Source organism: Culex pipiens, chromosome 1, assembly GCF_016801865.2.
Source record: "Culex pipiens pallens isolate TS chromosome 1, TS_CPP_V2, whole genome shotgun sequence".
In the NCBI taxonomy this organism is placed as follows: Eukaryota; Metazoa; Arthropoda; class Insecta; order Diptera; family Culicidae; genus Culex; species Culex pipiens.
Genome location: NC_068937.1, coordinates 137,765,238 through 137,792,868, shown reverse-complemented (window position 1 = coordinate 137,792,868; position 27,631 = coordinate 137,765,238). Strand labels below are relative to the sequence as shown.

The window sequence follows — 27,631 nt, the reverse complement described above, 5'->3', positions numbered from 1 at the left end:
TTGTACGGCACTCAAACGGCTTAAAACAGACGAAATTTGCAAAGCATGCCATGGAGGCGCCTCGGTTTCCTTGGCGTCACGTGGAGGTTTGAACGCGCGTTTGTTCTTAAATTGGTAGGCGACGAGTTTTAAGTTGCTTTTCGCGTGTGGGAAAGGATGGAAATTTGGTGTGAAAATTAATTATGTGTTTCATGATTCAGGTAAAATTTCGGCAGGAACATAAACAATTTCATTATTTCCAGTTTGTTTTTATTTTTGTATTTATCACAGACGTAGTTTTTGAAATGGTACTTAACCGTTAGATGTTGTACGGTGGAGACGAGCATAAAGTACCATTTCGTTGTGGATTTACTCAATTTACAATACTTGTTTGTTCTTTCATCAATGTTTTCCTAAAGCCCAGGTATAATTTCTTCATGTGATTATGTAAATAATCGGTCCGAAAACCCTTCCAACCCGGGGCCATTTGGACTCGCCGAGCCAGGTGCTAGGAAAGCTCCAGCTGATGTTATCAATAATCCTTGTCAAAATGTTGCGGTTGTTTTACTATTGGTCGACGGTTGGTTCTATATCATCGTCCGCTTCGGCTTTATCGTTAGTTTGGTCCACACCGGTCATGTCGTAGACAGTCAACTGATATATGCGGCTCAGAAGACTTTTAGGAAGGTACAGAATGACAGGTACGGATCCCACGACAATCGGCAGTTGGGCCTGAAATGTACAAAATTAATAAAATTAATGATTTATTATGTCAAATAATACTTGATCGGAAATTAGAATTCACACTAGGAAACTTACAATCCCGAGGTTGATTTCACGTGCCATTGTATTTGCGTCAGATCGCACACTAAGAATTGAAAAAAATGAAAAATTATTAGCTGACTTGAGAGTTTTTGCAAATCGAATACACTGCCCGCATATACATTTTCATCAGTTTTATGCAGAGAACGTGAGAACAAGAGAAATGATGAATTTTCTTTCGTAAATATTCTAGTTTTTTTTAAATGGAAAGAAAAAAACCAGCTTAACAAATCCTATTTCAATTGCCATCGCCGTTTTTTTTACGTTTTCCACCATGTCAAAAACCAAACTGATTTGACCAATACTAGTACAAGCCGAGGGAAAAAAGTTCAAAGCTTTACCTGCAGTTCACTTTCACTTTCGTTTCAAGGTCAAGAATATGAAAGTTCAAACATGGCGGACCTGTTGCTGTAAAATCACAGTTTTTCACTTATAAAATGAATCTTACCGTTAATAACCATTTTATTTGGTGTCACTATTTCTACAAAATTGTTTAACAACAAGTATAACTCATGACGAGATCAATTTTAAACAAAAGATACTAACATCAGAAAAAATATGTTTTTTCATAGATTTACATTAATTATCTTATAAGCGATAACGAACAAACATTTACGCATCGAATAATTGTAACAGTTGTTGAATAAAAAGCTAATTTAAAATAATAAAACTCACAGTTTTGGAAACTGAGTAAATCCACGTCAACTACGTCTGCGATGCTCCGCTCGTCTGATTTTCAGCAAAATATTGTTTTGACATAATGACTCATATTTTTGGGGATCGTTTAGAGATGACGTAACACAAGTTTATTTTTATCTTAACATTTCTCCTAAAAGACGTAAAGCAAAATTTGGATTACTTTTTTCGATCCACATTTATCTCATGCTTATGTCGTGTGATGTAATTCATGAATGTTCCCAGTACACACTTGGAACAAAATAGTGACTTATTTTGTTTTTATACCCAACAAATTGTTTGTTCCTAAAATGTGTATTTTTTGTCAGAGCTGAAACACGGTAAATTGCCTTACATATAAATCAATCGATTTTTTAAAGAAATTAATGCAAACCGTAAAACGGAGTGACATGGATTTTGTTGTCTCATAATATTTGTTTAAGGGGTTACATATATGTAGAAAATCTCAATATTTCTTAATTCCGAATATTTATTAAATCCTTTACAAAGATGAATTCCAATCACTCCTGAAAGTTTAATTGAGGTATGTCATGATTTAAGTGAGTAGAAGACTATTTAAGTTAAATCTTTTGCCATGTGCAAAGCGGACTGTCAATCTTTGTGTGCGGAACACCGAGTTGATTTCCGGGTGCCACGATATCTCGAGATGGGATAGATCAAATTGGTTGAAATTTGGGGTGCAGACTCTCAAGACATATTCCATGTGCATGACGAAGCCCGATTTTGAAATTTGGATTTTGTTTTGAATAAAAAAATCAAAAACTGACGAATTTTCATTTGAAAAACACAAAAATATTTTTTTCTTTTTTTTTAATATTTTTTTTTATAATCGGCCTTTGTCATGCACATGGGACAGGTTTAATGAGTCTTCAACAAAATTTTGAGCCGATTTGGTCAAAGCAGTGTTGAGATATCGTGCACCCGTTTTTTGAAACTGCTAACTTCAAATAGCTATATCTCAGCAAATATACAACCAAATGTGTTCAAATTTATTTTATTGATAGATGAAAATGTATATTTTAATGCCCTGAAAACAGATTTAAAAAAAGTTTAAGCGTGTGCTCAAACCAACCTCTGAAATTTTTGCCGATTTACATAACCCTTAAACAATGTTACAATTTTGCTTAATCAATTAAACCAATTTGAAATATGAAGGTATTTTTGATTCCGTTTCAACAATTATTTTAATAAGAAAAAAATAACTGCTTTTAGTAGGAAATTGCTAGAAAAATCTGAAATTGCAAAATTTATTTCGATTTGTAATTAATTGTCACAGAAAAAAATCTTTCTTCTTATTTTTTTAGATACATTCAAATTCAGCGACCTCAAATTAGATGAATTTGGGTTTTGAATGTCAAATAAATATTCAAAAAAGTTATTCGCCGTCATATTGTCCGCCATTTAGGATAAAATACTTCCATGTCACTTTTAGATCATTATGGAAGTTATATTTGCTCTCAAAGGCCAAAAAAATGTGTATTTCCTGATAAGATGCTTAGATTCGAGTCTCAAGTGTGAGGTAGCCAATTGTACAGTCCAGACTCGATTATCCGGAGGCCACTTCGGATAATCGAATTACAAAATATGTTTTTCTTCGTTGGCTTATTTTTGATTGTCTGAGGCAGTATTTGTAGATTCTGCTCGGTTTGTTCTAGAGGTCGTATCGAGGTGCTCCGATTTGGATGAAACTTTCAGGGTTTGTTTGTCTATACATAAGATGAACTCATGCCAAATATGAGCCCTCTACGACAAAGGGAAGTGGGGTTAAACGGGCATTGAAGTTTGAGGTCCAAAAAATATGAAAAATCTTAAAATTGCTCGCATTTCCGTAAAACTTCATCAATTCCAACTCTCTTAGATGCATTCGAATGGTCTTTTGAAGCCCTTCAAAATGTGCTATAGACATCCAGGATTGGTTTGACTTTTCTCATAGCTTTTGCAAATTACTGTTAAAAATTGATTTTTTTAAAACCTTAATAACTTTTCCCAAAAGCCTCCAACACCCATACTCCCATAGGTCAAAAGTTAGGGAATTTCATGGACTATAAGCCTACGGTATTAACTTTTTGGCCAATTGCAGTTTTTCTCATAGTTTTACGGTTTTTCTAGAACAAACATTTTACAACGTTAGTTTTTGCCCTGTATGCCGAGAAGACGGCACTTTTTGGTCTCAATTTTGTCATATTCGGAATCCTCGGACAATTTCACGTAAGTTAGAAGTATTGGAGTTGTAATATTGCTTTAAAAAATAATTAAATAAAACATTTTTGAAAAAAGAAATAGATCTTATTTACCCTATGCTCAATACGTCAAATGCTGTATCAAGTAGGCGAAAACTTGTTTTACCCTTAATCCGACAAAATGCTAAATAATATTTTAATTAATTCTAAATGGCATTTTTTACAATCAAATTCAAAATTACAACACCTCAACCTAATGTAAAATTTTCCGAGGATTCCGAATATGTCAAAATTGAGACCAAAAAGTGCCGCTATGGAGGCCTACAGGGCAAAAACTAACGTTGTAAAATTTTTGTTCTAGAAAAATCGTAAAACTATGAGAAAAACTGCAATTGGCCAAAAAGTTAATACCGTAGGCTTATAGTCCATGAAATTCCCTAACTTTTGACCTATGGGAGTATGGGTGTTGGAGGCTTTTGGGAAAAGTTATTAAGGTTTTAAAAAAATCAATTTTTAACAGTAATTTGCAAAAGCTATGAGAAAAGTCAAACCGTTCCTGGATGTCTATAGCACGTTTTGAAGGGCTTCAAAAGACCATTCGAATGCATCTAAGAGAGTTGGAATTGATGAAGTTTTACGGAAATGCGAGCAATTTTAAGATTTTTCATGTTTTTTGGACCTCAAACTTCAAAGGCCGTTTTACCCCACTTCCCTTTGTCGTAGAGGGCTCATATTTGGCATGAGTTCATCTTATGTATAGACAAACAAACCCTGAAAGTTTCATCCAAATCGGAGCACCTCGATACGACCTGTTTCACATCGGTGAAAAACTCGCTCTTAAGTATTAAGAATTTTAAATCCAAGATGGCGGCCAAAATGGTGGCGATGAAATAAAAAAAAAGTATTTTGTAATAGCTAATATGGGCTCGCAGAACTCAAATTTGATATATATGAAGTAAGAAAATTTCGATTATTTGAAGTCCCATACAAACATTTGGATAATCGAGTTTGGACTGTATTGTCAATTTTGCCATTTATACTGCAACCTGAAAGTTCCTGTTGCCAAAGTAACTTTTTTCAGAAAAAAAAACCTTTTAATCATGATTTTATCGATGAATATTTTAAATGATTGACATTGACACGATTGTTTCTCACACTAGTGGGATTCATCAGCCCCTTTTTCATTGAACTTTTAACGCGTCCTTTGCCGGTCGTAAACCACGTGCATCTTTTCTGCGGCAAGAACTAAGACATCTTCTTAGCGCGAGCAGAAGAAGGTACATCGCCCCGGGGGTAGTAAAAGTTAGTTTATTGCCACTCTATGGAGAGACAAACACAATGGTGGTGCTGCTGCAATGAAGATCTTGTCTTGCGTCTGCTAAGATCTGCAAGGGCAGCACCTTTGGGGTCTGCTGTCTCGTTTGAAAAATTAAAAACTAATTGTGGGGATGCTAATTATCGCCGGGTTTGGCATGAAATCGCAGCCAAATTTAAGCTTTTAAGTATGTTTGTTTTAAAATTACAGGTAAAGTGGCCGTCGGTAGTCAGGCACAATTTTCCCGATAATGCGAGCCTCGCCGCCACACCGCCCTTCTCGCGAAACGATTCAGCGATCATTGTACTTTGAAGCTGGTTGGCTATAGTAGAAAGCACTCGCGGGCGAAATTGTTTTCCCTCGAGTTTTCCACTTTACTACTTACCTACGGGCTGTTGGCGCTCAATCAACACCGATTAGTTCCACCGACGATTTGGCTCGATTAGCATAAATCGTGGTCCGCCACAAGCCTTTTTAGATTTCGGAGCTGCTTAAAATAGGCAAATTTTTAAACAAAGCAAACCGCCAAAATTTGGGTCACCTGCACCTGTAAAAAAGTACAACCTCAAGTGCGATCGCCAAAATTTACGCCCACTCTTTGTAGCGGGTCTCGTGGCGCAGGGGTAGCGGCTTCGGCTGCCGATCCCGATGATGCTATGAGACGCGGGTTCGATTCCCGCCTTATCCACTGAGCTTCTATCGGATGGTGAAGTAAAACGTCGGTCCCGGTTTCTCCTGTCTCGTCAGAGGCGCTGGAGCAGAAATCCCACGTTAGAGGAAGGCCATGCCCCGGGGGGCGTAGTGCCAATAGTTTCGTTTCTTTGTAGCGCGTGTGTGGCGCCAAAAGTTATCTAATTTAATGAAAATATTTCTCCGCCATTCGCGGAAATAATGCAACGCGCTCTCCATAGGCGGTATGTAACAAGTGGTACTTGAAAAAAGTTGGCATATAAGATGCCTCTTCAGTTTCACCTCATTTCACGTGGATTCGCAGCCGTCGGTTGTTGATGTTTTGGTGCGCTCAATGGGGTTTGAACACACCATTCAATGGCTAATTATTGCCATGTATATCGCCCTGGCTTTGGGTAAAGCACTCGTCATGATGAGCTTACACGATTGTGTATTCTACTATTGCGTGTTTTTTCCTCAATGACTTGTTTGAAGATCTAGTTACGTTGCCAAAAAAGGGAGGAGGAATCCACGCGACCCAGTTCTGGACAAAGCACAAAAAAGCTCTTCAATGAGTCAACAACACTCAAGCACATGTGGCTACAATTATTTCAGCTCAAGTTTGTGTGTGTGTGTGTGTTTTATTTGCGCCTCCCTGGTCCAGGTATAATTTGGTTGAGCTTCTATTCCCCCTCCCTAATTATGCAGTCCAATCAACAGTTGTTTCTGTTGGTTGCGAAAAAAAAACCAAGCCAGTGCGAGAGAGAGAATAATTGTTTATATGAATGAAGAACCAGACAACATATGGAGTACCGTTTTTGGGGATGTGGATGATGATGTTGATCGGCCGTTGATAACCCCTCCCTCCTTCCCAGAAGTAAGACCACCAACCAGCCAGAGTCGATGTGGTCGGCTTACTTCAGTGGGGTCCCTCTCCCGGCGAATGAATTTTAATTGAAAGAGGTCAAGAGTCTTTGCTACTGATTTTTTGTTGTTGATGTGTGCGCTTCTCGGCTATTTGCTAAGTGGCTTATAACAGTCCCGCGGAATGAAAGATAATCGGACGAAATTTAAATTGTTGCGTAACGTCTATTGCTCCTGCACAGCTGGCAGTTTAATGGGTTTCGGCGGTTGTGGGTGGTGGTTATTAGCGAACGGGAGAATAATAATTGGGAGGTGTTCTATCGCGATGGAATGGCGATGTGTGAAGGTGATTTGAAAGGGAAAACAGATTCAACGTGTTCTGTAGGTGTCTGAAAATAATAGCACAATCCGAAGTTGGTTATCTTGAGTTCGACTATCTCTTTGGATGTTTTTCAAAGACTTTTGATAAGTAAATCACAGAAAAAAACATTGTTTCGTTTTTTTTTTCGAGTCCAATTTGAGTTCAGCGATTTCAATGTGCTAAAATTTGACTGGCTAGTATCCTGTAAAATAACTCAACAAAACTTATCTTGCTACTTGCTACTACCGCCATCTTGAATTAAATTAATCTATTTTAGGAAGTTGCAAAATTAACCAATTTCTGTTGGCAAATTTATTGTTTTAATGCAATTGTATGCAATTCAAAATCGCTTTCAAAATAATAACTAGTGAATAGAGCGTCCAATTTCCCGGGGTTACAAATTTCCCGGGAAACGGGAAATTTCCAGCAATTTTCCGGGAAATCCCGGGAAATTTTAAATTTATTGAAAATTGTTATGATCTTGGTTTTGATTAATATTATGCAACAAAATTGTATAGGACATCAACATTAATAGTTTAAATAAGTGTGAAAATCAATTAACAGCTTGACTGCATGTAAACAATCATTCAACTACAAGAAAATGTATTTTGGTATTTTTTTATAAGAAATTTTAAACTTGCCTCTTTGACCAGTTTATTGAAATGAGAAAAAAAAAACATGCAGAAATTATGTTTTTCATGAAAAATACTGGTTTCAGCTCTTGAAGAAATGGTAAAGCTTTTTAGTGTTGGTTTTACTCTAAACAACCCAATGTTTTCAAATGTTTGGAGCAAGCTTTGAATATATTTTTGCATTTTTTAGAACAAACAATAGAAAGTAATTTTTCAATGATTTTTTTTTTGTATTATTATGCAACATGATATAAATTATACGATAAGTTAACATCATTCCACAAAAAGTCTTCTATTTTTTCACATTTAACCCTCTAACACCTGTAGTTTCACCAATGCTCCATAATTCTTTTACTTCAAATTGTAATTTCTTTAGTACTAAGTATTCAACCAATTGAATTAATTTTTTTGCACAAATTCGATTTTCATCTCATTTGATCATGGTAAACAAAAACGTAAAACAATCTCAATTTTAATTTGATGAAATAACATCAATCTGTTAAAAGCTTACCTAATTGTAATAATTTAATACTCATAAAGCAAGATCTATTCCCAGTTGCTTCAAAAATTAATTTAACAGAAAGAATTCTGATATCATAATTTCTGATAATCTGATTAATTATATATAAACCAAACAATACATTTAATTGAACAAAATCATGTTGAGTTTGCTCATTTATTATTTTTTCAGAGCAATTTCAAAAAAAAGTTCCAAAAATTTTAGAATATGTATACTTCCGCTTGAATTTCGGGAATTCCCGGGAAATTTACAAATTTCCCGGGAAACGGGAAATATTTTTTTTCGGGAAATCCCGGGATTTTTTTTCCCGGGACGGGAAATTGGACGCTCTACTAGTGAATGAAGATTAGGTCAATTTTCATGGGAATCCATGACATAAATATGATTTTATTAATGATCCTTAATATCAGATTAAAATAAACCGAAAATTGAATGGAAAATTATTACAAGATTTTTGTCTTGATATTTTCAAAAGAGCTTTGGATGTTTTCTTCTTATTTCTGATTTTTTGTAATTCATTAAATATAAAATTTTAGAAAATTGGCTTGTTTTGAAGTAACGAATTATGGAACACAATAGAAATATAAGAGTTCTAGATTTTTAAGAAAAAATGATCTAAGGTGAAGCAATTTTGATTACTTTCATGCAAGGGTCCTGATTGCTCAAAATCAACCACTCCATTCGCGAGCACAAATAGCAGGCGACGCGATACTGCCCTGATGAATTCCTACCGTTTGTCACTTTCAATCCATTCGCTCCCGAACACTCTCTTTTCTACTCTCCTTCTCTCTCTGATCGGCTCAGTCTCCGAACGGCTCAGGCAGGCCGAACATCGCCGATCACTCTGAACTGAACACATTTTTTCTCTGATGCGCTGCGTTATACTCATTGATTTGGGTTGCCTAAAATCAATGTTATCAATTAAATTGTGCATTTATTTTGATTTCATAACATTATAGACACCATTCAAAGAAACTTCCACAAAGAAAAAATCAAATTGATGGCAAACTGAGGGCGTGAAGACAACAAGACTGCCGCGCTAGCATTATGTGAGAATGGCTCTTCGCTGAGCATGGAAGTGTGTGAGTGTAGTCAAGCGACGGAGTAGGCAAAAATTTTCACGATGTATTTGTTCGCTGAGTGAACAGTTCGGGCCACTCGCTGGATGGATGCGAGTCTCATTCGCTCATGAATGCTAGCGGGTTGGAATAGGTGACGAATGGATAGGCGATGAGTGAGTGGTTTCTATTCATTGAGCCGAAAATCAGGACCCTTGCTTTCATGTTTATGATTTAACAAATTCAAAAGCAGAAATATCTATAAATGCCTGAGGACAAATGTTTTATTATAAAAAAGCTAAATATCCCATAATTCATAAAATATCCTGAAGTTTTACGTCTTTTTTTACCTGTCTTTCTTCCAAACATTTTAAAAATCCTATAATTGTCCAACTTGATTACCATTTAATTAAATGTATTTTAAAAAGTTTCCAATCAATTCATTTATATTTGATTTACAATAATTTCAATGAGGCCAATAAAAACTCCACTTCAAGTTTTTGTCTGAAGCCCCTTAAAAATTTACACAAAAAATTAGCGGCCGAAATAAGATTATTGCTAAAAACACAAAAAAAATAATATAATAGATTGTTAACTAATTAGAATGTGTTGCTTATTTATTTATTTTTGGATTTATGATCTTGTAAGGAGTTTTGAAGCTTTTCGCTAATTTTGAATTTTGGGAAGTTTTTTCATGGCTATTTAATATACTAAATTCATGATGATTGTTTACAGTAGCATAACTGTACTGCCCATGTTCGCATAAATGTCCCATATGCAAAAACAGCAAGCTGAGAAAAACGCTAAAAAAGGCCACACATAAGGCCTATATATTTCTTCCTGATTTCTAGAACAAAGTACTGGATGTTATAGGCTCTTTTGAAAGAGCACACGATTTTGAACAAAACTGCATCAATAACTCAAAAGTGACGAAAATGCATATGGGACATTTATGCGATCATGGGCAGTGTAATAATGTGTAAAGAATGTTGTGATACTTTAAGAAAATTAGGCTAGAAAATTTAGTTTTTTGTACCATTCATCCTTGAGCAGAGCCGATTTAACCTTGGGACAAACAATTTTAACACAAATTTTACTTGCATGCATGAAATCAAATAAAAACACATGTTATATAATTCTAAGACATTTTTTAAAATTTATGATAGTAAATTATCAGGCTTTTCTGAATATTTTTATTATTTGATTTTTTATTTGATTTTTTTATAGCTGTTTTTTTGTAACGGTCTGACAATACAAACATAACACACATTAGTTGTAAAATCTTCAACTCACCGTTGATTCATGATGAGAAATCCGAAAACATCTTAGAATTAACGGTTTGAAAATAACTTTTGGAAAAGTTGAGTCGAATTGAACTTGGCTATTGCGCATGAAATTGGATTTTTCGTGTTTTTCACTGCCCTTTGTTTGATTGAACCAGTCAATCATGTTGACCTCATTTGAAATCCTGTTGTTTATTCTATTTACTTTAAATCTCCCAAAAATCGTTTTCCCATCAAGTCAGGTGTTAAACTTTTCAATTAATTTGCAATTCCTTTGTTTTTGTTCCCTTCGCTAATTCGACCAGCTACAACGATCCCGTTGTGTAATGCTGTTGTTCTCCTTCTTCGGACAAAATCAAATTGATTTTATTTTTCCACTCTTGAGATTGATTTGATTCGCCCATTTTTCCACTATTCATTAAATCTCTCGATCTGTGTGCTGCTGCAACCCTTCTGGTGGTGCACATTCCACTTGCCACTTGCTCTCCCAAGCAGGCTAACGGTCTTGATCTTTGGAACATAAACACAGTAACATAGATTTGTGTCCGGGTGAGCCGAGCTTGGCCGCGCTAGTTGTAGCTGCTATTAGCCAGCGACACACCATTTGTTTATTAGCTTAGAGACGCTGATCATGGCGCGGGCAAACCTGTTCGGAAACAAGTTCCAACTCCCACTCGGACGCGCGGACGGAACACACAGGAAAATAGCACACTCGACGTACTCCAGAAAAGTTGGCCACATTCTAGTTCGGAAAACCGTTGCAAATTCCTTCGCTTCGCGGAGTAGTTGTGGTACAAACTATGTGCAACGATCGTCCTTGATCGCTGGTGGGGGTGCCATTCTAATTCACCAACTCATTACTACGATGATTTGAATTATCTTAGGTTGACTTTGTCCAGCACCATTGGCACTGCTCCACTCTGGGTGACCTTCGAATGGCGCTCTTTTTTGCATCCAAGCTCTGCGCGCAACCTTCGTTCGTCACGTGGGAGCTTGGTTGGTTAGTCGTGACTGCGAGCAGACCCCCAGTGATCTAATATCCCGTTAAGCAATGCGAACGCTCACTCTCGATGACCTGGTCAAAGCAAACAAACCCTCTCTGTCCGTTGCGATTAGCCGAGATAACCCCGTGAAGAGGGTAGATCTACGGTTGCGTCCCAGAAATGGTCGTCTGATTGGTTTGTTGAAAAGTAGTAATTTGGGTGCCTTTTCTGGATTAAGGTGATGACAGCAGACCGAGCATCGTCTTCATCTAGGGCTGCGACCCCAGCGACACCAATTTCACAGAACTGCCATTCCTGGGCGCAGACCTTACGTAACCCATCGAGGCATAACTTCAACCGCAGGAAAGTAAAAACCGCTCAGTTCTAATTATTATTTTCACGCTGGCTGGCTTGCCCGGTCTTCTTATGCAACGCCTCCAAGTTCCCTACGAAGGGTTTTAACGAAGAAGACAAGCGTTCGCTCCGCGCGTTAGACAAACATGTCCACCGTGGAAAGTCACGTCGTCGTCGTCGTGGTCGATTGTCGTCCACAAATTAATTGCTGAACCGTGTGCGAGGTTTATTCAATAATGATCGCCGCTTGGGATAGACCGGGCCGGCCAAGGTAGACAACAATGATGAGCAGTTTTTTTTTCGGCTTGACTTCATTAGCGGCGTGTCCAATCGGTCATTAGGTTGTTTTACACGCGTGGTACCTTTGGCATGCATAATCGCCGGTTGTCACCGGGGTGTCATCAAACAATGGTCGCTTGGAGTGGCTTGATTGCTCAATTATTACGAATATTTGCAGTGAGATGAGATCTTCGCAGGCTCGTGTGTTTACTTTGCGAGCAAATTTGCTAAAAGTAAAAAAAACTGATAATAAACTTGGTCTAACCAGCGTGGCATCGATTTTTAAAGCCGCACCCAATCCTAAACAGCAGCCCCTCCTTAAATTATGCCTTGTAATTATACACGCCGCGGTGGACTCGTTCGCGCGTTGATCGGGGCAGTCGATCAGTCGATCATCGCGGCCAACGTTGCGCCATGCCTCCATCATCTTCTGCATGCAAATCTCCACCGCGAATCATTACCATTATCGTACATATGAATTTCGAGCTACGATCGATCGCGGGCAAGTCTAATTAGGTCCAATTTTCTCTTTTCTCCTCGCTGTAGATGTAACATTGAAGCAGTTGGCAACAACAGCCAGTATGGATTCATCGCCGTCGACTGCGAACGAACCGCCCTCACGGGAGGAATCCCGGCCGGCCTGCCGATCATCTCCTTCTCGCATCGCAGCAGTGGACATCAGGCGATTCCAGTGAGTGTTGATTGCCCGGGAAGTGCTCGTTGAATGCTAATAATCTCCCTCCCCCTTACAGGATCTATCGATGCTGAGTGCTTCCATTAGGAGGTTGGATTTCTCAAACAATGGGATCCGCAATCTGCCGGACAAGGCCTTTTCGCCGGTCGGGGTAATATCAACACCTCCAAAACAACACCAATTCACACGTTCTTAATCGATCACTCTCATCCCTCTCCCATCCCCCGCTGCAGGAATACATCACCGAGCTACGTTTGGCAAACAACTTGCTGGGAGATAATTTGAATCCGATCTTCTCGACCACCGAGCTGCAGACGCTGAAGAACGTGAAGGTGCTCGATCTTTCCAACAACCAGCTGATGGCGCTGGACGAAGGAGTCTTCATCGGGTGTCGCAAGCTGCAGGACATCCAGCTGGACGGAAACAAGCTTACCGCCGTTCCTGCGTCCTCGTTCAAGGATCTACCCTCGTTGAGGATCATTTCGCTGCGCAACAATCTGATCGAGAACGTGTCCTCGGATTCGTTTGCCTTCTCCAATAAACTGGAGCGCATCGATCTGCGCTACAACAGAATTCACATGCTGAGGGCGAACGCTTTCTCCAACCTGCAGACGATGAAGGAACTGCTGCTAGCAGGAAACTTGATCAGTGTAATCGACGAGCGCGCCTTCATGGGTGCGGACATGATTCAGAAGCTTGATCTTTCCGACAACTTGATTGGAGAGTTCCCAACGGCCGCTCTCAGCTCGATCGAGTCTCTGAAAGTGTTGAATCTTTCGCTGAACAACATCGATAAACTAGAATCGAAGCATCTGCAACAGCTTAGAAATCTGCAGATTCTCGACATAAGCAGGAACGTAATCGCATCCGTTCTTCCAGGAACATTCCGTGAGCAGATCTTGCTTAAATACCTCGACCTCAGTCTGAACTCGCTTCGAACGATCGAAGATGATGCATTTGAAGGACTGGACAATCTGCAGACGCTGATCTTGCGTGATAACAACATCCTTCTCATCCCAGGAAGCGCCCTTGGACGACTTCCCCGACTATCCAACCTGTACTTGGACTACAACCGAGTAGCTGCCCTGTCTTCCAGCATCCTGAAGTCAATCCAACCAGAAAACATCAGATACCTCTCACTATCCCGTAACGTAATCCGAGAACTTCCCGCCAACAGTTTCACTTCGTTCAAGAAGTTGATCTACCTCGACATTTCCGGAAACAGCTTGGGAGTGATCAACGAGGATACCTTCGCCGGGCTGGACAACACCCTGCTCGAGATCAAGATGTCGTACAACAAGATTTCAACGTTCCGCAAAACCGTACTGCCAAAACTACGGCGACTGGACATTAGCTCGAACAGCATCGATGATCTCGCCATTGATGCCTTCCACGGATTGAGCAACCTCCTGTACTTGAACATGAGTGGAAACGAACACGTGCTGCAGGTCACGCGAACCATGATCTACCCGCTCAACAAGCTGCAGGTCCTCGACGTAAGCAACTGTGGTCTGAAGGGAATTCAACCGGACCTGTTCCACAACAACACCGAGCTTAGGATCGTCTTACTGAGTCACAACCACCTGAAAATGGTCGATGAAAACACTTTCATGAGCTTGAACAATCTGTTCAACGTCGATCTATCACAAAACGAGATCACCACTATCAAACCTCGATCGTTCATCAACACTGTCAATTTGCGAACGCTAAACCTGCGTGGCAACAAACTGACGGACTTCAAGGCCGACATTTTCAACAGCGAAACAGCCATGGAGACGCTGGATCTGTCCGATAACGAAATTAGCACTTTTGCTCCCAGCACGTTCAAAATCCACCCTCGGCTGCGAAAGATCATTCTGGCAAAGAACAAGATCGAACGGTTCAGCCCCGATTTGGCCAACATGTTGGACTTTTTGGAAGTGATCGACTTGAGCGAGAATCAGCTTACAATCATCGATCAGCTGGACTTTTCGCGATATGCCAACCTACGAGAGCTTTACTTTGCTCAGAATCAGATCGAACTGCTGAACGACATGGCGTTCCACAATTCAACCCAGCTGCAAATCATTGACTTGAGCAGGAACCGTCTCGAGAGGTTGAGCGAACGAGCGTTCCTCGGAATGAGCCGCATCGAGAAGCTGGATTTGAGTCACAACACACTTCAAGAACTGCCGGAAGGAATCTTCGACAAGAGTCGGGTGGTAAAAGTTGAAAACATCATCTTGGCCAACAACAGCTTCCGATCGATTCCGTTTAGCGCGTTGAAGGATCAGCACGACAGCGTTTACTCGCTGGACATGAGCTACAACAAGTTGACGGACATTCCAGCGTCGAATGCCTACATGGTTATGGTTAACATAAAGGATGTCGACTTTTCGTTCAACTCTCTGTCAGAACAGGCCATCAAAATGCTGCTGGAGCAACCAAAGACGGTTCGCAAACTCAATCTGGCCAGTACCGGAATCGAGCGGCTGCCTATCCTTGAAACGCCCTACCTTCAGGTGTTAAATGTATCAATGAACAACATCAGTGCTGTTGGTGATCGTGTTTTCGATAAAACAACTTTGCTGGAGGTGCTCGATGTGTCTTCCAACCGACTCGAAAACATCGATCCGTTAAAGTCGGTGTGGCCAAAGTTGACTCTGTTGAGCTATCTCGACTTGTCGCGCAACCCAATCAAAACGATCATGGCGCATGCGTTCGATTCGTTGGACGCACTGCGAACGTTGAAGATCAAGGATCTTCCACAAATTAGTCGGCTGGAGAAGAATGCTTTCAAGCAGTTGAGCAGCTTGTCCAACTTGGAAGCCTACAACTTTGCCAAGCTCGGATACATCGATGTACAAGGAATTATCCAAGAGTTGCCTTCGCTGGCATCGATCGATATCGAGGTAAAGGATTCAGTGCTGGAGTCCGATCAACTGCAAGTAATTGATCATCCCAAGCTAACCCACCTGGGACTGTATGGATACATGCTGCAGAGTATGTCGTCGGGAAGCTTTGCCGGACTGAGAAATAAATTTTTGAGTGTCAGTTTGAAGAACACGTCTCTCTCATCGCTACCACCGGCGTTGCTGTTACCTTTGCCACGATCATCCCACATTGATCTGGACATTTCCGGATCGAAGATCAGTACTCTGACGCAGCCCTTCCTGAGTTCGATGGACGATCGGAAGAACAGTTTGAGCATTGCTGGATTGAGCACTAACCCGGTGCAGTGTGATTGCCAAGCAAGGGCATTCCGTCGGTGGATCATGGCCGCAAAGGTTATGGATGTACGCTGTTCCACACCAGACACCGTCCGCGGACGATTGTTGGTTGAAGTTGGAGATAATGAGCTGGTGTGCGATCAGAAGAAATCCTCAACGGCTACGACAGCTTCAACGACGACCAGAACTTCGACGATCACTTTCACTAATTATACCGCAGGATTCACGCAAGTCGTCACAAAGGCTACCCCAACGACAGAGCAAGACATAATCTGGAGTGTGGCACCGACGGCCAAGACCAAATCCAAGACGAAGATGCCTCCGATGAAGCAGATGCCAATTACAAACGACGACACTTTGATCATAGGAATTGTGGGAGGAGTGATTGTGTTCATCTTCCTACTGATCATCATTATCTGCATATGCAGGTTGAAGATGAACAGCGATCCCTACCGGGGACCACCGATTGGTATGTCGACGATGCATCCCAACGGTATGCAGGTCAACTACAAGAGCGGAAAAGGAACGCCCATTTATCCGATCGTGGCTCCGTATGGACAAAATTACGCCACTCTCCCATACAAGCAGAGTTCTTCTCCGGACACTCCGCAGCCAAGGCCAAACTATTCGACGATCGGTCGAATTCCACACCAGTACCAGTACCAAAACCAGCACATGATGCCACCTCCATCACACCACTCTGCAGCATCTCTCCACTCGGTCCATTCTGGTCAGAATCCGTACATGGCCTACCAGGATGATAAGGCCTACCGATAGTCACCGGTTACGCAAGGCCGCCTTCATCACCTCTCCATTGAGATTTTCTTTTAGCTCTTAACTTATTTAAAATAACTGCTAAGTACAATGTTCTTTATTTTAAAAACAACGAAAAAAAAAACTGCCACTACTCTCGTCGCCAACAACACTTTCACACGAAGTCAATACACACACACACACACATTGAACAACGAAGAATGCTCAAATCTATACTTTAGTTAGGCGGTGAACACTGTAGAGAGACCCTTGGGTGCCATCGGCGAAGCTGTCCTTGCCGGTTGTCTGAGGGTAAAATTGTTGAATAGCTCGAAAAATGGTGGATCATATGTTTCCACGAGGACATACTTGTTTTGAGTGGTGCTTCAGACCGCTGAGAACAAAACATCTTGTTTCTGTACTTTATCGTTTAAATTTAAATAAAAAAATAAAATAAGTAATACACTAGTAACGATTATGATCGAGTTGTTTTATTGCCGTTGATAAATCACAAAATGGTTCAAGTTTTCACTGCCAATGTGAAATGACTGAAGAAGTTTCCAATTCTGGTGGGTTGGGAAAGACGGCTGGAATGGCATTGGATCGGTATGAACGCTTTTACCACCTTCTGGTCCAACAATGATCACATGACGTCCTGTAAAGTTATTGACATAATCGCAAAACGCTGCTCCATGATTGAAATAACAAAACATCATAGCATGCCATGGCGCGTTCTCGTCGTTGATTGAATTCACACCTTTACTTTCTGCAAACACCATAGGAATGTACGTTTTTGTGGCATACTTGGATCGCCACCAGTTTTCGTCCTGTTCGACGCCTGCCACGAGAATTCCCGTTCCAGCGGTGATTAGCCACTCGAGTAAACCAGTTCCACAGCCTACGCTGATTACACGGCTGATGTTGTGCTCTGCCAGGCAAGCGCCGATTGTTTTCAGATCTTCACTCAGTGGCCATGCCCACAAATATTTGACCCGCGTATCCACCGACAGTTCCTGACCTAGGTTGATCACTTTTCTCCAATCGTTGGCGTCGATGCACTTACTAATTTTACGCTCTACTTGTTCCTCTTCGCTGCGTTCCATTATGCATGAGGGACTGGACCACCGGTTGGACGCGAAACGAAAATAACAAAATTGCCCGTATTTTCACGTGTGCGCTAGCGTGTTTCTTCGCGCTCTCACCTAGTCGAATTGGTGAAGATCTGCGATGTGCGCTTTCGCCAATGAACTTCAGAGAAATTATTTATAGAAGAATAATTATTGCCGCTCGCAGTGTTGGTGGTCGTCGACAATGTTTTAGGGGTTGACGGCGTCGGCGCGTGCTCATCTGATGATACGGCATTGTTTGTTGGTTCAGATTTTGCTGTGACGTTGTTTGTTTCATGGTCGTCGTCACCGTTGCAGCTCGGTTTGAGGATCTTTCTGTAGATTTCTAGTGGGTCGACCTTCGGGATAGGTTTTGGCTGCTGATCAACTTTGGGTGGCATTTGTGAAGTAGATGCTCTGGGTGGTTCGAGAGGTTTCGGTGTTCCTACTGTTTGGATAACACTGATGCGGTTTGATATGGGTTCGACGGGTTTCGGTTCAGTCTTTTTAGTTTTGTTGCCCTGCTGGACGTCCTTCTTGATGACTTCCAGTTGGTCGCCAAGATCCCCTCGAAGTATTACCTTATCGAGATCGCTCTCCGGATGGAAACTCCTAGCGTGTCGAAGGATGTTATCTTTCCTGGAACTTGTAATTCCACATTTATCACATCGATATTCCTTCTGGGTAACGTGCGTTTTGAGGTGCCGTTCAAGGTTTCTCGCATCAACAAACTCTTTCTCGCACGATCGACACTGGAAGTTTTTCGATTGATGGCTTAACATATGAAACTTGAGGGCATTGTTCCGGTAGAACGATTTGCTGCAACGCTCACATTTGAATAGTTTCTGTTTAGAGTGCAATATCTTGGCATGCTTTGTTAGGTTGCCTTTGAGGCGAAAAGACAACTTGCACTGATCACACTTGAAGGGCCGCAGTCCATCGTCTGCGTGGCTTTTTCGGTGCCGCTCCAACGCTTGCTGCGATGGAAACTGCTTCGAGCACTTGCCACACCTGATCGTTTCTTCGCCAGGCGTCGTCGTCGTTTCGTGCTCGCAGCGTCGGTGAAGATCAAGATCACGCCTATGTTTGTAGGTTTTGTCGCAATCCGGGCATGGGAGACGCCGTTCCAGGTGGGTCTCCGCGTGGAATGCCAGGTGCGACTTGGAGGCAAAGGTGCGTTCACATCGGTTACACTTGAACGGTTTCAGTTCCGGCTGGCGGCAGTGCTCGTGGTAGTGGCGCGTTGACCGATTGTTGAGCGGCTTTCGACAGACGGTGCACTCCTCCGTGGACATCGGGTTGCGTTACTGCTGGATTGGTTGAAATCAAAACAAAACATTGACTTACGGGGGGGCTGTTTTGGTAGCATAAGGTATGCTGGTGGACCCCTTGCACCGTGGTATGTTTCCAATAAGAACAAAGAAATGTCACTTTTGGATGTGCTGCGTCGAATGTCGACATTGTCGTGTGTATTTGACGTATAGGTGGCGCTTTTGGCACATCAATATGTGTGAATTGCATTTGTTCAGGTTATTATTAATTTAATATAAAACATAATTAGATTCTATGCAAAAAGTAACACAAATAAGAAATTTTTCATACAAATGTTTAAACAAAAATCAAAACAAACAGTCGACATAGCGCGTTCATCGATTTATCTGTCATTCCTCGAGAGACACCCTGTGCTGCTTGCTCTTTTGTGAGCCGAAGCTGGCGCAGCAGCAGGCACTCTGTGCGAGGAGAAAGCCATATCAGAATCAGACGTGAAAACATTGCAGACGAGAGAGGCAGTGCTTTTTGGGCAGCGCTGCGAAAAATCTGCCCAAATTGGCAGAAAAACCCTGGTGATTGGGAGGGAAACGTAGTACTAAATGTGAATACAGTAGTAATTTAACCCAGTGAATTGCGAAAGTGATAGTAGTGGTTACCTTTTTGGTTAAAATAAGCTAAAAATTTAATAGTCTCGATTCTAAGTTGGAGCAAAGGAGTGAAAGAGAGCGAGCGAGAGTGTGAGCGCGAGCCCAAGCATAGAGAAAGGAAGAAAAAGGTGATGCTTCGAGGTTGAAAATTGTCGACCTTTGCGGAATTGTGTGGTTTTGGCGGAGTTTGCAGGGTGCAGCAGGTGTGCGCTAATTTGCGGTCGAGCCGTTGTTAAAATGCATCATGTTCAGATGTAACGTGAAAAGCACGCGGACCGTGGCAAAGTGCAGCATCACAAGAGCAGTAGGCGAGGAGCCGAACGTAGTTAGTGAAAAAGTAGCCCTGTCTCGCTCTTCGTCGTCGTCGTCGTTGTCGACGAATGATCTTTTTTTGTTCTTCTGCTCCGAAGAGGAAAAAAGAGCCCATCATCGTCGTCGGCCGTCGTCGACCAGCAGAAGTAGCAGAAAGCAACGGCACCACCAGCAGAAGCAGCAGAGCACTGCTCTGCTGAAGAAAATGTAGCCCATTTCTGGGTGAAAAAGGGCCGAAAAGCGTGAAAAAGTGCGAATATTCGTGCGTGCCAGTACGTGCAGTGCGAAATATGTGTAATACCAGTGCGGTGAACGTGCACAAACTAGTGAACAATTTGCAGAACCCTCGCTGGCAGGAATTCGAGGTGGAAAAATCAATACTAATATAAAAATTAACAATGGCGGCTGTTTAGTTCGGGGAGGAGCTTTAAGTAAGTTTCGGATATCAGTAGGCATGGTGCGTGTGTTTTCGGATCGATTCCGCTGCATCCAAGTGGGCCTTTGGATGGAACGAAATCTTGTCCAGGGGGTCTTGAGGGCCGTACTAGTAGGCAACCCGTTGGAATTTTCCACTTTGCAAAAGTTTTTTTTTCTCACTCCTCTCCCCAAGTCTGGGTAGGACTGTCGAGGAGTGATAGTGTGGTGTGTTATACACCCTTACAATTACACAGCTTTCGGAGTGCAAAAACTTCTCGCCGTGCCGTGTGTATCGAGAAGCAGGATATTTAATTCTTCTATATAGATCGCTGTAGCCCCACATACAGTCTTGCAGAATGAAAAAAAAAATAAACTCCCGAAGGGGAGTGAAATGCTCTAGTGCACTTCAGTTTTTCCTTTCCGTGACTGCTATCAATAATTATTATCTTTCGCCTACACCGAAAAAAAATAACATTCTGAATAATTGTCCAAATAATGAGGTACGGCGAGCGAGCAAAAAAACACTCAGTCGCACGACACCGAAAGAGATATTGATTTCATCTGTCCCGTTTCCCCCCACATCGCCTTCCACTGGTATGTCCTGGGTGGAGAGTGTAATTACTCATTGCGGCGACGACCGACCCCCCTTCAGTCGGCTGCCGAAAATGAAGACCCGCACAAGAACAAGAAGAGGAAGGCCCAATCATGCCTCAATTGAAAATAATTGAAGCCGATTGCTCTAATATCTTTATTTTTGTTTCTCTTTCTCTCTTTTGATTTCCTTTCCAGATCGAATCCTCATAGAAATACCTACACAAAATGGTGATATGAGTAACTTACACAAATAATTTAATTGATATTAATAGCGAAAGAGATAAACAGCTAAAAGACTAATCCAAAAAAGAGAAGGAAAACCATAAAGAAATTACACAAATCGACACGATTAAAACAAAAATACAAAACACACCTAGCTAAAACAAGACAAAACAAAACAAAACAAACAAACAAAAAGAAGCAGCCCAACCGCGAGAGCAGCAGCCTTTGGTTTTTCCTCATTTCTAAAATGCACAGCATGTTCAAGCAACCTAGCGAAGTTCAGCGTAAAGTCGAAAGGATTAAACTACTAAACATTTCGCTCAAGCCACTCGTTTTGTCGTCTCGTGATTCTTTCAACATTCCTGCAACATCATCATTATCATCATTTCGGTCATCATCAGCGTCAGCGCCAGCGCCGGCGACGTCGTCGAGGTCGTGTTCGGCGTCGTCACAACAGCACACAAAAGGATATCATTTAGTTAGTACACCACACAATAGTAGAAACAACAACGGCAGCAACAGCAGCAGTAGCAGCAGTAGTAGTAGTAGCAGGAGCAGAACGTTACTGTATAGGTTGATTGTTCAAACTTTTTTGGCCTTGTTCTTGGTAACCAAATGCTGTGACGCAGCTAAGCAAGATGGTAAGCATGCTGGCTATAAATATCGTTGTTTTTAGTTCAAGCAAACACACACTGCACACACACGCCATTGCTATTGAGAGCAGGGTTGGGAATGGGAGACTATCACTCAATCGGAGCTATTATTATTCATGAAATATGAGCAGCAGTTCCTAAAATTTCTTGGAAAAGGCATGATTATCGTAACTGATCATCACTCTGATGAATCAGTTAGCAGGTCAACATTCCCAACCCTTGATAACAGAGTATTTACACTGCGTGTTGTCATCAACATGGCACGCGTGACAGAACGGAAGGCGCGCATCGTTCAACAAAAATATCTGCATAATGGAATTATCACAGAAAATTAAAATTGGACCATTATGCCCCCCCAATCACGTTAATGTTAAACAGATGCCTGTTCGCGCTCCGACACTATCATCTTGCTCTTTCACAATACTGGCCAGCGTGTGTTTGTGTGTTTGCGTCCGCTTAAATTTCCGACATAAAATTTCAAAAATCGTTGTTTGCCCACACAAAAGGTTTATTTTGCACAGCGAGCAAAAAAAAAAGAGGAAACGATACAGCAGCAGCAGCACTCGACCATAAAAAAAGTTTAAATTGGGCCAAAATGACACAATGGGACGAATCATACTTACAATTAATGCATTGAAAATAATTTCGTGCAAGAAACCACAGGCAACGTCGACCGTGATAACGCGACGGCGACGATTTCGGACAATCAATTTAATAGAGGGGAAAAAGGAGCGAGCGAGCGGCCGCGTGAAATGCGGCCAGATGTTGTTGATTGTGGGCGCGCGATAAGAAGAGGTGAACGGCGGTGACATCATTTCGGGGGTTTAAGCTGTTGTCGTTGTCGCGCGTGTTCAATGTTTGGGCTTGAACTGAGGCGATCTGAGCCTGTTTACAATTGGCACTGATTAGATGGGTTTTGATGATACATTTATAGGTTGCTATTACCGTGAACGAAAATAAATTTTAATTTGTTTCCTGAAACGTAGAAAATTTCTGAATTTATTTGGAATATGAGTGTTGAATTGCATGAACAAAATTATTTTTTTGTCTGGCAAAAAAAATCATTAATTACATTAATTAATTACTAATTAATTTACTTTTTGAAATAATAACAATACAAAAGTAAATCTATTAACTTGTTTTTTTTTCTTCATAAAAGAATTGATTAAATAGAACGCCCATAGACTCTCGAGATTTTTTTTTTATATTTTCCACCATGTCTGAAACATGTTATAAAAATTACGATAACATATTAAACCTGTTGATCAAAAATCTTTGGTTGTGTGGTTAAGTTTTTTGCTCACTGATACTCAAATTCCAAGTACAGTCCAGACTCGATTAACCGAAGTTCGATTATCCGAAGGTTTCGGAAGGTATCGGATAATCCAATTATGGACAAACAACAAATGTTTTCGTATTTTACATCCTCTCTTGTAAAATCAAATTTGATTTCTGCAACCCCATTTAGTCAAAATTTATACATAGATTGCCTGTTACATTAAAAAAAATCATTTTCTCAATATTTCATAATCGTTATCTTGGTCGCCCTCTAGAATTTTTGATTTCCAGATCACTTCAGAGTATTTGCCTTCCTCACCTTACTGAGGAAAGGCTATAAAATCACTCGAAAATTGAACTTCTCAATCAGACCTCCTAGACCCACCTTCATGTATACCTATCGACTCAGAATTAAATTCTGAGCAAATGTCTGTGTGTGTGGTGAGATGTTGATCAAAAAATTGTCACTCGATTATCTCGACATTGGCTGAACCGATTTTGTCCGTTTTGGCGTCATTCGATCCGTAGTCGCTATAAAAAATTATGCGGTTTAGCTAAGTACTTCAAAAGTTATGCTAAAAAAACGATTTTAACAAAAGTCCGGAAGATTGTAAAAAGGGTGGTATTTGTAAGAAAACACGGCATGTTATCCATTTTTAGAAAGGTATTTAAAAGACCTTTCCAACGCGTCCAAGACATTGAAGATCTTACAACTCTATTAAAAGTTATTAGCACTTAAGTGCTATTTATGTACTTTTTGGAAGCCGGATCTCGAATATCATGATGAAAACGTTGTCCGGATCTATCATGCGACCTGTCGTTAGATAGGTAATCAAAAGACCTTTTCAACGCGTTCAAAACATTGAAGATCCGACAACCCTATCAAAAGTTATAAGCACTTAAGTGTTATTTATACACTTTTTCGAGGCCAGATCTCAGATACTTTGATGAAAACGTCGTCCAAATATATCATGCGACTTCGCATGCGACCTATCTTTGGTAATTAAAAGACCTTTCCAACGAGCACGAATTGAATTGGAGATTTGACTACCCTATCATAAGTTGTAAGCACATAAGTAACCTGAAATATGAAGATCAGACTACCCAATCTGATGGTATGAACAATGAGACAAATTGATAGAACATTTAAAGGTCCGCCCTATTGTGTCTATTTTGGATAGCATTACCCTTTAAATGTGAGGAAGGCACCAACCACCTAAGGGTGGATTAAGTAACGTATTTGCTTTTTGGGTGTTTTTTGGGGATTTCAACGATCCAAACTAAGGCAATAAAAAATGTTTATTTTGTGGTTCACTTATCCCAAGATTCGATTCGAAGTGATTTTTTTAGGATATTAAAAATTATGAGAAATGTTTTTTTTATTTGAAGAAATGATTTATTCACATTTTATGAAACATGGAAAAACATTGGTATTGTTGTTATTGATTAATACAATTAAACTATTGGCTGTTCTTTTTCTTTTGCTTTTTAAACCTTTGTCGAAACTATTGTTTTTGTTTTTTTTCGGCAATTCTTAGATATTTTAAAAACCAATGATCGAAAAATAACTAGGCTGGCATAAGGCCGTTGCAAATATTTTTCAAAGTTTATGTCCCTCGGCTCTGACCAATGTCGAGGGGGGGGGAGGAGAAAACAATAAAAAAATATAAAAATAGAAATTACAATCCTAGGATTCAACATTTGGATGAAAAAAGTGTTTTAAAATGCTTTTTACAGGCGTACAGTTGCTTTCCAATCATTAGTTTTGAAAATATCGAGGTATTGACGGAATTTTTTTTCCCCAAATTTTTTTTTGTGGGACTGTACATTGGTATTTCATGAAAATTTAAAATGTTTTCAAAGGAGTTCAAACATGCTAAATATGATTATAAACGCGGAAAATGCATTTTAACTGGTTTTCAGTTGGTTAAACTAATTTTCATTAAAATTTTGAAGTTTTTCGAAAAAATATTTTTTTTGCCCCCCTGATTTTTCAGGCCAATTTTGAGGAAGGGGGGGGGGGAGGGGGAGGGCGACATAAACTTTGAAAAATATTTGCAACGGCCTAAAATGCGTTTGAAAACTCCTTTTTATTAAAATGTAAATACCATGGCTAGAACTTAAATTTTCATATCTTCATTTTTTGCCCCGAGTTTTCTGTCAAAGAGCCATTAAAAGGATTAGAGAAACGATTTTTGAAAAAAAAATCGAATTTTGGTACATTATTTGAACTTGCGAACGGAGCAATGTACTGGAAACTCATTGCTATGTAGAAGCATGTTAAAATACCATGCTTCTTCGATTAATATACCGGAATCTGATTTTTTTTTTCCAAAAAATCTTATCTTAGAATCTTGATAAAATTTAAAAAGTTCTTGGTATTTTACATTAAATGCTAAACTTATCACCCTTCTTTTGCAACGCGGCGAGCTTAAATTGATATAATTATTTTTTAAATGTGGTTCTTGCGAAAATACGAGTAATTCTTTGTTGTAAAGGAACTCTAATTCCATATTTGAGCCAAATCACATTTAATATGGATGCTGGTTTGACGTGAAATACATATTGCAAGAACCGGCATATTTTTTTTTAAATTTCGCCAACCTGCCAAAAATAAGTGCCTTCAATTAATTTAACCCTTTTTTGAAAATTACCAGTTGAAATAGAAAATGATAAACCCTCGTTATGGCCAAAGAGACTAGAAAGATTTATGCGTCTTTTACCTTTGCAAATTTTTTCCCAAATTATGTATCATTGCTTTGTTACTGCTTGTGATATTTTTCTAAAACAACGATTTTTGCTGAACCGGAAATATTTGTTTTAGATCTTTAAAAATTAATCAAATTTCTCTTCTTTTCTAACTCCACAATCTCAACCCGCTTAAAACCAATATCACATACTCCCACAACGACGCAGCACTACAAAGCGGCACCGGGTGCACGTTTCCAAAACGGTGGGAGGGACGATGGTTTCAATCGGGGGTACAACAGGAAATTACTATAGAAGGATCAACTTTAAGTACTAGAGGAAGATGTATCGCTAGCGAGGGAGATAAATTTTTATTAGTGAACGAGTAAGTACCCTGTTTCTTCTACTGTACTTTTCTTCTTCTCCTTTTTCTTTTTGCTGCCACATATGATACCGTCCATTAATATAAGCTCATAAAAGCATTACTTTTTTTCAATTCGAGTTTCATCTTCTCGCTAGTAATCATAATCATCATCATATGCTTAACTTTTGTTTTTTTTTTCGTTTTCTAATTTTCATCAATTTTCTCTCAATGTTCTGCCCCCCTCAACAGAAAAGGATGTCATCGATGCGTTGTAATATACCAGAAGCATTTAAACATACTACAGTATAAAGAAAGTGAGTGTGAAGATATGTATTCAGGCCAGTTGAACCCGGCTGCAATGCCTATTCATAGCGTTTTAAAAAGTGATCATAGTCGGGGGGCTCATCCCAACATGAACGGGCATTCAAGATTATCGTCATCGGATCCGTATACGCGATCCAATGAAGATAGCGACAATTGTAAGCAACGAATTTTCTTTTTTATTCTCTAGCAGATAATAACTATACTTTTCAATGTATTTTTCTCATTTTGTTTGTTTCTCTTACTTTGTTTCTCTGTTCTGTTTCGGTTTGTTTTCGATTCTCTAAAAAACATTTGCATTTGAAAATCAACCAAAAAAAACAAAAGAAGCTTGCAAGCAACTTTAAAAGTAACAAACAAAATTGGTTCTTTGGTTTCCGATCTGTTTCTTTTATTTCCTGATTTCCGTTTTCGTCTCCTTTGTCTCACGTATTAGAAGCATATGTTTTTTGTTTTTTTTTGAGTCCCACGCGGAAAATCCACTATTTTTTCACGATAAGCGAATCCCCCTCGAGGCGTGAAAGTTTGCTAATTTTCTTAAACGATTTCGTTAAATTGCCGGCGATTGGAACACAAGTGAACGGCGACCAGTACGGAAAATGTGTTAACAGTAGAAGGATGGAAATGGTGTCCCTTTGTGACTAACTAACACACACAAACTCAAACTCACTGTTAAGCTCGGTTTAGAGTGCTCGCGCGATTACGGTTTTAATGTGATGGTGGTGGTGGTGGTGCAACTTAAATTAACGACTTTGACAAACACATTCGCTGATGTTTTCCGGCTGACGATGATACGCACATTCCTCTGTCCCTCTTTCTCTCTCTTTTTTTTGTTTGACTGACGAGCTGCCATTGTGTTTTTCTTTTGTTTACTTAGGGGACATGTTTGCCGGGCATTGAAGAAAAGGGAAAAGCGCGCACACACGCATACACAGTCACACACACAGACCCACTCGTAGTTATTAAGCTGCCCTGGAGTCATTAAACAGTCACCCCCCAACCAGGAGTTTGATGATCCTTTTTCCCTCCCTCATTTTTCGAGAGATGGAAACGCGGGGAAAATATGAAAAACCAGAAGGCAGTATCTGTTCTGTTTGCTTCGCGCG

General features: G+C 40.2%; 5 protein-coding genes and 1 long non-coding RNA gene across 6 annotated transcripts in view; 3 read left to right on the top strand and 3 right to left on the bottom strand.

The window, feature by feature from the left end:
* Window positions 1-240: 240 nt before the first annotated feature.
* On the bottom strand, window positions 241-1,584 carry LOC120425080 (uncharacterized). The gene is made up of 3 exons (XR_005606467.2): window positions 1,477-1,584; window positions 799-847; window positions 241-711 (listed from the first exon to the last, which is right to left on the bottom strand). It is a non-coding gene; the product is annotated as an uncharacterized LOC120425080 (long non-coding RNA).
* A 10,368-nt stretch (window positions 1,585-11,952) lies between these two features.
* LOC120425074 (protein artichoke) lies at window positions 11,953-14,261 on the top strand. The gene is made up of 5 exons (XM_052706045.1): window positions 11,953-11,987; window positions 12,542-12,686; window positions 12,748-12,840; window positions 12,923-14,198; window positions 14,248-14,261. The coding sequence occupies exons 1-5, from the start codon at window positions 11,953-11,955 to the stop codon at window positions 14,259-14,261; spliced, it is 1,563 nt and encodes a 520-aa protein (XP_052562005.1).
* Window positions 14,262-14,458: 197 nt separating this feature from the next.
* LOC128092366 (leucine-rich repeat-containing protein 15-like) lies at window positions 14,459-15,308 on the top strand. The gene is made up of 2 exons (XM_052706044.1): window positions 14,459-15,143; window positions 15,220-15,308. Exons 1-2 carry the CDS (start codon window positions 14,459-14,461, stop codon window positions 15,306-15,308), a joined length of 774 nt encoding a protein of 257 aa, XP_052562004.1.
* LOC120425081 (uncharacterized) overlaps window positions 15,262-27,631 on the top strand; it is a 69,427-nt gene continuing 57,057 nt past the window's right edge. The window contains exons 1-2 of the mRNA XM_052706176.1: window positions 15,262-15,675; window positions 15,921-15,988. Coding sequence (XP_052562136.1) covers window positions 15,377-15,675; window positions 15,921-15,988 — 367 coding nt within the window. The 5' untranslated portion in view covers window positions 15,262-15,376. The remainder of the gene's footprint in view (window positions 15,676-15,920; window positions 15,989-27,631) is intronic.
* LOC120425079 (uncharacterized) lies at window positions 16,755-17,754 on the bottom strand. The gene has a single exon (XM_039589475.2). The coding sequence runs from the start codon at window positions 17,752-17,754 to the stop codon at window positions 17,143-17,145; it is 612 nt and encodes a 203-aa protein (XP_039445409.1). The 3' UTR covers window positions 16,755-17,142.
* LOC120425078 (zinc finger protein 90) lies at window positions 17,850-19,120 on the bottom strand. Its single transcript, XM_039589474.2, has one exon. The coding sequence runs from the start codon at window positions 19,050-19,052 to the stop codon at window positions 17,850-17,852; it is 1,203 nt and encodes a 400-aa protein (XP_039445408.1). The 5' UTR covers window positions 19,053-19,120.

Excerpts from the sequence above, each read along its gene's own strand:
- LOC120425074 (XM_052706045.1), top strand. The coding sequence starts at position 11,953 with ATGATCGCCGCTTGGGATAGACCGGGCCGGCCAAG. Across the intron at positions 11,988-12,541 it reads GATAGACCGGGCCGGCCAAG|ATGTAACATTGAAGCAGTTG; the intron begins GTAGACAACAAT and ends TCCTCGCTGTAG. Across the intron at positions 12,841-12,922 it reads AGGCCTTTTCGCCGGTCGGG|GAATACATCACCGAGCTACG; the intron begins GTAATATCAACA and ends CCCCCGCTGCAG.
- LOC128092366 (XM_052706044.1), top strand. The coding sequence starts at position 14,459 with ATGGAGACGCTGGATCTGTCCGATAACGAAATTAGCACTTTTGCTCCC. Across the intron at positions 15,144-15,219 it reads TCGCAAACTCAATCTGGCCA|TGCTGTTGGTGATCGTGTTT; the intron begins GTACCGGAATCG and ends GAACAACATCAG.
- LOC120425079 (XM_039589475.2), bottom strand. The coding sequence starts at position 17,754 with ATGGAACGCAGCGAAGAGGAACAAGTAGAGCGTAAAATTAGTAAGTGC.
- LOC120425078 (XM_039589474.2), bottom strand. The coding sequence starts at position 19,052 with ATGTCCACGGAGGAGTGCACCGTCTGTCGAAAGCCGCTCAACAATCGG.